Consider the following 12,029-nt stretch of genomic DNA (forward strand, 5'->3'; position numbering starts at 1 on the left):
GTAACTGAAGCAATAAAGCAGGAGTGTGTGCAAAATGCCTGGACAGCTAGATTCTCTTTTTGTCACTGTGATGGAACTGAGAACATACCTACTACAGTCCACCTCTGGCTTGTGCAGGGCCCCAGTTTGCAATACTTAGCAAGGGAGATCCCGGTGTGATCTTGAACTTCATGAGTAATTTAAACATTCGTTTTCTGTGAAGATAGCAAAGTGGGTAATTCTCTGAAGAATGCTAAAGGCTGGGTGCCTTATGCTTCATATGCAGCATGGAAATTCTGTGTGAGCTTTCTTTGATAGTGCTTCAATCTTTACGGCTTCATGAGGTAATTCTTTTGTGGAGTTTCCTTATGAGCTGTGGTGTACCAATCTAGAACAAAGAAGGTAATTCAGGTTCTTACTAGAAAACTGTTTTCTTAGTGCTTGGTGTTCAGAGTTCTTAATAGGCAGAAACACACAAGTGTTGGAAAGCTGCAGAATCACCATTCTTATCCATAAAAATCTGCTGTGCTTTCTGCCAAGGCTGTGCTTATGTGTGGGGGCTACACAGTAAGCTCCATGGGAGCTGAGCAGATGATGTTGATTCCTTACTGGAAGTTACTGGTGAACCTTGTGTTCTTCTGAACTCTTTCATGCACTGCTGAGCAGTATGGGTTCCAATATGACATGGATACCCCAAAACCAGAGTTCATTCAGTAGCTGGCCTGTTATTAATCTTTTCCAGTTCTGCAATCCACAAGAAGCAAAGTTTACTTAGTTTGTCCTACATTTGGATAGTACTTGACTTCTGTCAGCTCTGGGCCTTTCCTGACTTGGTGATTCACTACCCGTCTCTGGCTGTAGATGCTTTTCCCCATCTATTTTCCAACTGTCCTGTTAACTCTTTCAATTTCTGTTCCATCTGGCATCAGAAGTTAACATAAGTGCTTTGGCCTCTTTCTGCTGTGGTGAAATTAGGTTGCAGACTAAGAGGTGTGAATAAAAAGTAGTTTTTCTTAACAGCTGCTTATCTATATCTTCACCGATGTCCTTGGTGAGGGGATGTTGTCCACCTTCAGCAAGTATGCCAATGATACAAAGCTGGGAGGAGCGGCTGACACATCTGATGGCTGTGCTTGCCATTCAGCAAGACCTGGACAGGCTGGAGAACTGGGCAGCAATAAACTAGATGAGGTTTAACAAAAGCCAGTATGAAGTCTTGCACCTGAGAAGGTATAACCACAAGTATCAGTACAGGTTTGGGCATGACTTGCTGGAGAGGAGCTCTGTGTAAAAGGATGTGGGAGTCCTGGTGGATGACACATTGGCCATGAGTCAGCAGTGTGCTTTGTTAGCCAAGAATGCTGGTGGGATGCTGGGGTATGTTAAAAGGAGCATAGCCAGCAGGTCAAGGGAGGTGACCTTCCCTTCTACTCTGCCATGGTCAGGCCTCAGCTCAAGTACTGTATCCAGTTCTGGGCTCCCTGGTACAGAAAAGACAGGGATCTCCAGGAGAGGGTTCCCGGGAAGGGGGGGTCCACAAAGATGATAAAGGGCCTGGAACACCACTCCTATGAGGAAAGGTCATATTCTGTGTCCTCTGGAAGAAGGGACAGACCACTTGAGGAGATTACAAGGAAGTTACTAAGGTATGCAGGGAAGAAGTTAGGAAGGCAAAAGCCCAACTTGAACTCAGATTGGCCACTGCAGTAAAAGAGAATAAGAAATGCTTTAACAAATATATTAATGGTAAGAGAAGAGTCAAGGAAAATTTCCATCCTTTTCCCAGGGAATGTGACCACTGAGAATAAGGAGAAGGCTGAGGTCCTCAACGCTACCTTTATGTCTGCCTTTAATAGGCTGATCAGTTATCCTCAGGGCACTTTGTGACCTGATCTGGAAGTCTGGGATGCTACAGAGAATACACTCCTGGTGATTTGGGTGGAGACAGAGAGCTCTTCCTCCATCTGGACCGTCACATGGGACTGGATGGGTACCATTCTTGGGTGCTGAGGGAGTTGCTGGGGATGATTGCTGAGCTGCTCTCTGCCATCTATCAGCGTTCCTGGTTATCTGGGTTTGAATGGAGGCTTGCCAATATGATTCCTGTCTACAAGAAGGGCTGTAAGGAGGACCTGGGGAACTACAGGCCTTTCAGTCTGACCTCGGTACAGGGGATCAGGCCCAGCCAGCACGAGTTCATGAGAGGCAGATCATGATTGACCAACCTCATCTCCTTCTATGACTGGGTGATCAGACTGGTAGACAAGGGGAAGGCTGTTGATGTAGTCTACCTAGACTTCAGCAAAGCCTTTTACATGGTCTCTCACAGTATTCTCCTGGGGAAACTGGCTACCCATGGCCTGGGCAGGTATACCCACCTTTGGGTGCTAGAGGGCTGTGCCCAGAGGGTAGTGGTTAATGGAGTTAAGTTCAGCTGGCAACCCATTACAAGTGGTGTCCCCCAGGGGTCAGTACCGGGGCCCATCTTGTTTAATATCTTTACTGATGACCTAGATGAGGGGATTGAGAGTACCCTCAGTAAGTTTGCAGATGACACCAAGCTGGGAGGTGGCGTTGATCTGCCTGAGGTTAGGGAAGCCCTTCAGAGGGATCTGGATAAGCTAGATCACTGGGCTGAGGTGAATGGGATGAGGTTCAACAAGGTCAAGTGCAGGACCCAGCACCTTGACTGCAATAACCCCATGCAGTGCTATAGGCTTGGGGCAGAGTGGCTGGACGACTGTGAAGAGGAAAGTGACGTGGGGGTGTTGGTTGCTGTTTGGCTGAACGTGACCTGACAGTGTGCCCAGGTGGCCAAGGGGGCCAATTGTATCCTGGCCTGTATAAGAAATAGTGTGCCCAGCAGGAGCAGGGAGGTCTGTGGGGACAGGACAAGGGGAAACAGCCATAAACTGGAGCATAGGACATTCTTCACCAATATGCAAAACAACTCTTTCACACTGAGGGTGTCGGAGCTCTGGAACAGGCTGCCCAGGGAGGTTGTGGATTCTCCTTCTCTGGAGTTAATCAAGACCTACCTGGGCACCTACCTGTGCAGCCTGCTGTAGGGGGTCTGCTTTGCAGGGAGGTTGGTCTCGATTCTAGCCCCTACAATTCTGTGATTCTGCAGTCTCTGCAACATAACGTTTAGTACTTGGATGAATCTGAGTTGCCAAATCTGGGGAAAAAATGTTATTTTTTCACTACTTATTATATAGTAAATGCTTTGTTTTGTGCCTGTTAGTATTTTTCTGTATCAGTCTTAAAATCCCAACCTTGAGAATCATGGTCAGATGGGAGCTCACATATTACAGGTCATTTCTTCTAAGTGGGAGAACAGAGGTGACGCCCTCTGAAGCTGACAGTTGGTTCTTTATTCAGATACTCTTGTGTCTGATCTGAGGTACATCTGGAATACAAGTTTAACCATGTAAGGGATCCATCAAACCTTTTATCTGACATCCTGCCACTTTAATGGATGCTCACTGAGGATTCTCCACTGACTACTAGAGATGTACAGATTTAGTCCTTACCAATTTAGACCGTGTTTTGTTATATAGCTTTGTGCAGACATTAAAACATAAAGTGTTATGTGAGATTTGATTTTTGCACTGTATGATTTTGTAACTATCAGCATGCCAGCGTAAACAAAGTTCATATCATCAAATGTGCTCAGTCTGTTTTGCAGGGAGGCATGTTGACTGGTACTAAATAAGGACCTGAGGATGCTGGTGCACGGCCAGCTGAACATGAGCCAGTGCAGTGCCCAGGTGAACAAGAAAACCAATGGAATCTTGGCAAGAAATAGCACGGCCAGCAGGACTAGGGAAGGGATTATCCTCTTGTATGTGACACTAGTGAAACCATACCTTGAATTTGTGTTCAGTTTTGCGCCTCTTGCTGTAAGAAGAATTAACTTCCAGTCAAAATCATCTTAGCCAGTGTTATTGACTAAACAACAATCTGGTTTCAGGTAGAAACTTCTGTGTTGTTAAACGTTAGTATTCTTCTGTTTGATTTTTACATCAGTTTCCTGTTGTTTCAGGAAATGAGCTTTTTGAAGGCGTATTTTTGTTGGGTCTGATGGGTTTTGATATCTGTTAGCAACATGAAATGTGTTCAGCCCTGATCTGTGCATAATTAATGTTTTCCAGTTTTGTTTTGGTTTTTTGGTTACTTTGTCTCAAGGTAGGAATTCTGCAGTTTACAATTATGGGGAGGGGAAAAATAATACTTCTAAGGCTACCTAATTAGATTAAGTGCAATTTAGGGGAATCTAAATCTGATTTTTCCACCAATGTTCTATTATAGCTTTTGACCTTCTAGTAATCAAATTTGGTACAGTTTGTGTTCTTTCAAATTACCTGTCACCAGCAGCCTGTTTTCCTAGAAATAAGTTCTTTGCTCAGCGATTGTGTTACCTATTTATATGCCCGGAGAGTGAAAGTTGCATTAAAAATGAGAATGCAGAATTGTTCTGAAGTCAGAGTGGCATATGGGCCTAGAACCACAGTTAAATAGATTCTGAAGACCAGTGTGATGTCTGAAACAGAAGTGTGTTTACTTTTGATGGGCTGCATAGTGTTACACTAAACACCTTAGGTATGATAGAATGTATTCTCATTATCTGTTCTTCTTTTGAAACAGAGTGGAGGCCAAGAACAGAGTGCAGCACTGGCTGTAGGTAAGAACTGAAACTTAACTTGCTTGAAAACTCTCCAGAATTAAGGCTATATAATATGGGCAGGAAAATGACCCACACTGAATACCAGGAGTTTTCCCTTGAAGTATTTCTCTTCCCCAAGTTGTAAAAGCTACTTCTGCAAAATGTTATGCTTATTTTGAAGAATTTGATCTGTAGCCCAGTAGAGAATCATAGAATCCCCAAGGTTGGAAAAGACCTCCAAGATCATCCAGTCCAACTGTCCATCTATCACCAGTATTTCCCACTAAACCATATTCCTCAGTACAACATCTAAAGATTTCTCCATCACTTCCCTGGGCATCCCATTCCAGCACCTGACTGCTCTCTCAGAGAAGTTATTTCCTGACATCCAATCTGAATCTCCCTCGCTGCAACTTGAGGCCATTCCCTCTAGTCCTATTGCTAGTTACACAGAAGGATGACTCACACCTCACCACAGCCTCCCCTTGGGTAGTGGTAGAGAGTGATGATGTCACCCTTGAGCCTTTTCCAGACTTAAACAATCCTGGCTCCCTCAGTCGTTCCTCATAAGTCTTGTGCTCCAGTGTTCTTGCAGCTTCATTGCCCTTCCCTAAACACATTCTGGGACCTCAGTGTCTTTCTTGTAGTGAGAAGCCCAAAAGTGAACATTGTATTTGAGGTGTGCCATCACCAGGTCTGAGTACTGAGGGATGATCACCTCCATGCTCCTACTGGCTGTGTTATTTATGTTACAAGCCAGAATGCCATTGACCTTGGTCACCTGGGCACACTGCTGGACTGCTGGCTCATGTTTAGCCTAGCATCAACCTGTATCCCCAGGTCAGTTTCCTCTACACAGTGTTCCAGCCCCTCTGCCCCAAGCCTGTAGTTTTGTCCGTGTTTGTTGTGGCCATGTATATGTCTCTGTGGTTAAAGATGCTGATTATGTTGCAAGTGTTCAGATTTTTGCTCCTACAGTACCTCACCACAGTCTATTAATGATTTGAAGAATTTTCATTGTAGCAATGTGAGGAAATCTCACTGTTTCAAAAAAGGGATTTTTAGTGTGTAGCTGAGCAGTGTTTGTAATGAGTCAAGGGGGAAGAGTTTTGGACTAAGAGAGGGAAGATTTAGACTATATGTTAGGAGGAAATTCTTTACTCAGGAGAGTAGTGAGGTGCTGATATGGGCTGCCCAGAGAAGCTGTGGATGCCTCATCTCTGGAGGCATTCAAGGCCAGGTTGGATGGGGGCCCCAGGCAGCCTGATCTGTTGGAAGGTGTCCCTGCTTATGGCAGTAGGGTTGGAACTCCATGATCTTTAAGATCCATTCCAACACAAGCCATTCTGTTATTTAAAATTCACCTTGGAAGACAATGTTTAAAGTTCTTGGAAAATATGCATGCAGAAATAACGTTCCTGTTTTTGTTGTTTTTGTTGTTGTTGTTGTTTTCCCCCAATATTGATTTTATTATCTTTACTAGTGTTACTATTTAACTTCAAATCTTTCCTGAACCATGCGCCTTAAACCTGAAACCAGGACCCTGAGAAGGTTTGTAAGTCTGAAGTGGCAAATACTCATGTGAAGGTTTTTCCCTTTTTCTGCTTACCTAAGCTACTTCATGGAGTTTGCAATATATTTCATGTTTATTGTGCTGTGCCAGCAGAGCTATCTTTCATCCATCACATTGGAAAGGTAATGCTCCCAAATGTGAAGTAGTATTTATTTACCTTACGCTTCTGATGAATCAGTAAAAAGCTCACTGAATTCTGAGGAGAGGATTAAATGGATTTGTCATCAGTTTTGTTTACAGCAGTGGAAAACATTTGACTTCTGTGTCTAAAACTCTTAATAACCCTTTGTGAAATTAAAAGTATAAGCTATTATAAATGTCAGTGAAATAATTGCCCTTGATTTTCATACCTGATCCATATATTGAAATAATTTCTTTGTGGAATCACTGATTTTGTTGAGATTTGTATCAGTTTTTTGTTGTAGCTCTTAAGAGAGCTCATCATGATGCTAGATCAGACAGTCCCTCAAGTCTACTGTCTTGCCTCTTAGGAGTTACAGAATGACTCTGGGATCTGGGCAGGCATTCTGTAATACTTTCCCAGTTTGCAACAAACAAGTGGAAGAGCTTTCAGTGCCAGCAGTAGTAGCCGGGTTTCTTGATAGCATTTACATCCAAATGGGTCAGTATGTTAGCAAAGTTACAGTTTCAACTAGTGCAAACCTTTAGAGCTTGCGTGTATTTGCAAAGGGTGCCATCTTACAAAGTAGACTTTCTTTAGGAATCACCCTTCTATTTCCCTCCAGATGTGTTCTCTTGCTTTTGTTCATTTTCTCGTGCTCACTTATTCCTCTACTAGGATGGTGCTTCAGCTTCTCGGGAAGGTGAGCATCTCACAAAGCTAGCAAAGCTCAGGGGCACTGCTGGGAATGGTACTGCCTGCAGGAGGAAGGCTTTCCAGAGAACAGCTACAGCATATGGCAAGAAACTTCTGTTTTCTTTGAACCAACATTATTTCTGGTGTTGAGGGGAAATTCCTTGCAAATAGAGATGATGTTGGCCACATCAGCAGCCCTAAATTGGGTTTCTCTGTCTGTTATTTTAACCTTTTCCAGTTGTGTTGAGACAAAACAGCTGCCATATGTTCGACAGTGTCTTAAACCAGCAGAGAATCAGCAGTGTAAGAGATTTGAAGGGACTGGCAGAAGCCCTACCCAAGTAACACTTTCAGTGGGAAAACACCAATATGATAACAATGGTAAAGTTCTGGAAATTGTAGAAGGCCTCAAAGAATGAGACAAATCTAACCAGGTGGCACTTTGTAAATAAGGTTAAAAATTGAAGCTGAAAAACTAGTAAAACTTGAACCCTTAATGTGCCTAGGGAAGAAGAGCAGAAATGAAGAGAGAATATGTTTGTTCTAATGTATTATTTTCAAGTGTTTTTGAGTCAGATATAATTATTAATGATATTCAGTTTTCTAATGGTTGTCAGTTCAGAATATGTCCCTGTTTTCCCTTAAAATCGCTGTAGGCTTTTAGTACCCTTTCCCTGCAAATTGACCTGTGTAGGGATAGTCATCAGCTTGTTATTTATTCTTTAGCCTAATTTCTTTTAGTTTTGTTCAGTGTAACTGGCGCACAATCCAGGTCTGCATTTTGCATCTTTGTGTTCCCCGTATCTCCAGTGGTTGTGTAGTTCTGTATTTTTCCCAATTCAGAATATTTTCTTTTCAGGTGAGGAACTGAAGACAGCCAAGCTATTTCTTGTGTTGAAGTCATACCAGTGTTTTGATCATCAATGTATTTCTTCATTAACTTTCTTCTTCTTCTTCCATGTCCTCAAGGAGGTTTAGGGACTAGAATTTTCTTGTATGTGTTGTAGATTCAGTACTGAGACATAATGATTTCCCTTACTTTTGAACATGAATCGGTGTTTCTTTTAGCTGCTCGTGAGCTTAATTACATGCAAACCTTATCTAAATTGAACGTGACTCCAAGGTCTCATTCCAGAATTGTAGTAGCCAGCTTGGAGCTGATAATCTTCAGCATGAAGCTAGGATTGTTTTTTCCTTGATTCATCACTTTTTACTTCCACAGTTAGGTTTTATTGTCAGGTGGTGGTTAGCCTTGTGAGGTTCTTTTGTATTTTGCCTGCTGCATATTTTCTTGCTATCCTGGGTAGCAGCATTGCTAATGGACATTCTCACTTTACTGCTCTGATCCTTCCTAGGTCATCTGCCAATGCATTGGATGGCATTCCTGCAGACCTCCACTGACTCCTCTCCATTGTGGGAATTGATCATTTTTTCTTTATTCGTTAAAACTGTTTATTCAGAGATCTTCTTTTAATTAACATTTTCTTTTAACTTGCTTTAAAAACCGTCTTTTAAGTAATTCAAACAAAATGACAGTCCAGCTGGTTTGTTGGATTACTGTTACCTGATTGGTTCCTTGAATTGCATTTTGATAGGTTAAATTATTTCTGCATACTCATAGCTAAACCAAGGAGGGCCTCCTCTGAAGTACCTACTGATTTAGAGACTTCAGTTCCCTTTCAGTCAGGCGAGTAGATCAGAGTAAATGTTTTCATGGTGCAAGTTGGTATGAACTTGAAGAATTCACTGATGGATCGGTGTAGGAATCGGATCAGTATGTACTATTCTGCATACCTGTACTGATCTTAATAGATTTTGGGTTGCATATTATTACCAGGAAATAGCAGACATACACCTGCAGACAGTGCCCGGAGGTCACTGGAGAGTATAGTAGAAAGGTACAGCTAGAGGAATCCAGACCAAATATGATCTGTATCTTCACACTTGCTTTCTAATAAGGGAAAAAAAAAACAACAAAAACTTGATGTTCTTCAATAGCCTTCCATATTTATCAAACTTACTTCGTCTGACTGGTGCCTTGGAGGAAGAAAGCTCTATAGGCTAATCAGAAAGCTCTCCTGAAATGCACATATCTGTCTTTCCAGTTAAGTGATTTGGAAGGCCAGAGGGCTTCTTCCTCCCCGGGAATCCAGAGCAAGTAAGTGTGTCACTGAAATGAATTATCAAATTGACAGTGAGCAGTGGCTCCATACATGGATTTGCATTTCAGCACTGACGTGCCCAAAAAATCTTTTTCAGATAGAATATTTAAAAGAATATTTATATCCACCAGCTTGGTGCCTAGGTAAAATCATAATGTTGTTAGGATATTAGTGAGCCAAGGCACTAAAGGGGTTCTGTGCAGTAGTTCCGAGTCAAGCTCAAACAGAATGTTTAATTTGAACATTAAGAGCAATGCCTCTGAGTGCACTCCTTGCAGTCGTACATTAGATGGCAGTAGTAGCCAGGCTGTTTGATAGATCCTCGGAGGAAATCACCCAGCTTGGTTACTACAGTCAATGGCAGTCTGATTAACATAGATGGGGATTTAGTCACTTTGAAAGAAAACACATTTCCCAATTAAAAACAGGATCACAGCAGAGTGCATTTTCACAAGTGCGGCACTAAAATGTGGTGGATCAATTCTTTTGGACTTTGATTGAAAATTTCCTGAGTGTTTCACAGGAAAAAAAAAAAAAAAAAGGTTTACAAATTTGGTGTTTTTGTAGTGCTGTTTTCTTTTTACTTTACACTGAGATGAAAGTCTGGGAGGCCTTAGTGCATAGATTGTGTTCTAGTTGTGTGGGGTCTTTGTTTTGGGGGGAAGGGAGGGAGAGAGGGTAAAGTAGGGAGTTTGGTAGCTCTTGAACTACATAAGCTACTGGGTGGTAGCCTTGGCATATTAAACTTAGTCATGTGGTAGTATAGCACAGTTTTAATACCACCTTGTGTACAATAACCTTCCTTGTGAAATAAGTTTGTAAATTTTACTGTTCTCTCTTAGAATGTGGATTTTTGTTTTTTCTTTCTTTTATATACCTTTCCCTTTTTTTTTTTTTTTTTTTTTTTTTTTTTTTTTTTTTAAAGAAAGCTGAGATACAAACAAACAAACATGGAAATCAGACGGTTTGGCCATGGCAGTCCCATCTGGTTAAGTGCAGTATTTGGGCTGGAAGAGAATTGCTGGCTCCCTGTCGTGATGGCACTGAGGTGGCCTGAACGCATTTGTTAGGAGCTTCCCTGTATCTGGCTGATCCCGTTGTATGGCAGCGACCTCTGTTGGGGAGATTCCAGCTCTGCAAAAGACTTCTGAGATAGCAAAGCAGAGTGTAAACTGCGCTCAAGTGTAAATAGATGTAAACAAAGTCTTTTTTTCTTCTTAACAGTTGTAAAGTGAATTAAACGTGGTGTTTCTCAAAATTAAGTTTGGAAGCAGACTGACATACACTGAAAAAGGGAAACGCATCTAATGATGACAAGATTCATTTATTATTTTTTTACCTCTAGACTTTCTCTTGGAAGAATTGCTCAGTTACCAAAGAGTAAACCAGAATAGATTTTCCAGAGCCTGGACTCTGTCCTTTTCAGTCCAGTTTGCTTTTAAAATAAGAATAATCTTTTGATGCAAATTAGGCCTGACTGTGAAATTTTATGGCACGCTTACCTGGTGTGAGCTATGACAAAATAACAAAGTTATTCAGTGTCAGCTGTGCCGCTAAAGTTTTCCTGAATTAACAAGGCTTTAAGGGTGCGTTTTCTAAAGTAACTGCAGAGTCTTCAGTGCTTTTCCCTTGATTTTCTCCAAGTGGAAAAATGGACTGAATAAACACTGACCTGAACATATTTTACCACTCTGGTTTCAAGGAATGTGAGCCTTTTTTTACTAGACTGTTTTCCCTGGCAGGGCTTCGTTTTCTTGATACGACAGATTTTTAACTCATTTCTGTTCAGTAAACAGGCTTTATTGATGATGTGTGATCTGCAGAAAGTAGCCTCACTTCTAGCTGAGGTAGTTGATTGTATTGAGTCAGCTTAGCCAGAAGACCTGGCATCAGAGGCAGCCCTGGTCACCTTTTAAGTTGTGCTTTTATTAAATAGTCTGAATACTTCTTTTCCATACAAACAACCATTATCTGTTTGTTAGTACAAATTGTTTTATGGTTATTCAAACCCCAGAAATTCAGTGGTGTGTGTTTTTTCCTGTTCAGTTTATTAGGGGAAAAAAATCTGGCTGACTCCACTGTTGAGTGACATGTTGAAGAATCTCCACTAGAGGTCAGGAGTGAAAAGCAGTACGTGGCTCTTTGCCTAATGCAACAGTTTGTATAAAACTAATGAAATCCTCTCTAATGAGATTGTCCAACGGTGAGTGAAATAGTTTGTTCTATGTAGAATTGGTGACTGGAGTGGCACTTTCCATATGTCTGATTCAAAAACAAGAATCAGATGTCAGGATCAAACTAATACACTTCATATTAACAACATTAATATGGCTATGATGAATCTTGAATATGAGATCATGTTCAAAATCTAGCTTGTTTCAAGTAAGAAGACTTCTGAATTCAGTTTTCACTTGCTGGTTTTGTTTTGTTGTTTGTTTGTTTGTTTTTTTCCCCCATACTGAATGAGTATTACTTAATAATTATTTACTGTCTGGGCAATGTTATTTTGGGACCAGGTTTTTTAATTAAGCACCATGATCACTAACAGTAGTAGGGATTAGATTGTGTCAGAAGCTATCTGTACATCACCAGCACTGGTCAGAAAAGAAATAAATGTGCATTAGATTGGGAAAAACATATGTGGATCCAAGGGAAATATGAAGACTTTCTGAAAAGAGCAATTCTTGTGGTGTAGTTCACAAGCCCATCTCCAGCTCTGCAGCCTTTGCTGGCTTTTAAGGTAGAGGGCAGATGTATTCTTACTGACTGCAAGGCTTAACTGCTTCATTGGAGTAGAAAATAACACTTGATCCAATGGGCCATCCGCTTTGC

General features: G+C 41.5%; 1 protein-coding gene across 1 annotated transcript in view; it reads left to right on the top strand.

The window, feature by feature from the left end:
* The window catches only part of CYRIB (CYFIP related Rac1 interactor B), a 71,200-nt gene that overhangs the window by 38,736 nt on the left and 20,435 nt on the right, over nt 1-12,029 (top strand). Inside the window, 1 exon segment of the mRNA XM_072329400.1 lies at nt 4,627-4,663. Coding sequence (XP_072185501.1) covers nt 4,627-4,663 — 37 coding nt within the window.

The sequence above is a fragment of the Excalfactoria chinensis genome, chromosome 2 (assembly GCF_039878825.1).
Source record: "Excalfactoria chinensis isolate bCotChi1 chromosome 2, bCotChi1.hap2, whole genome shotgun sequence".
Taxonomy (NCBI): domain Eukaryota; kingdom Metazoa; phylum Chordata; class Aves; order Galliformes; family Phasianidae; genus Excalfactoria; species Excalfactoria chinensis.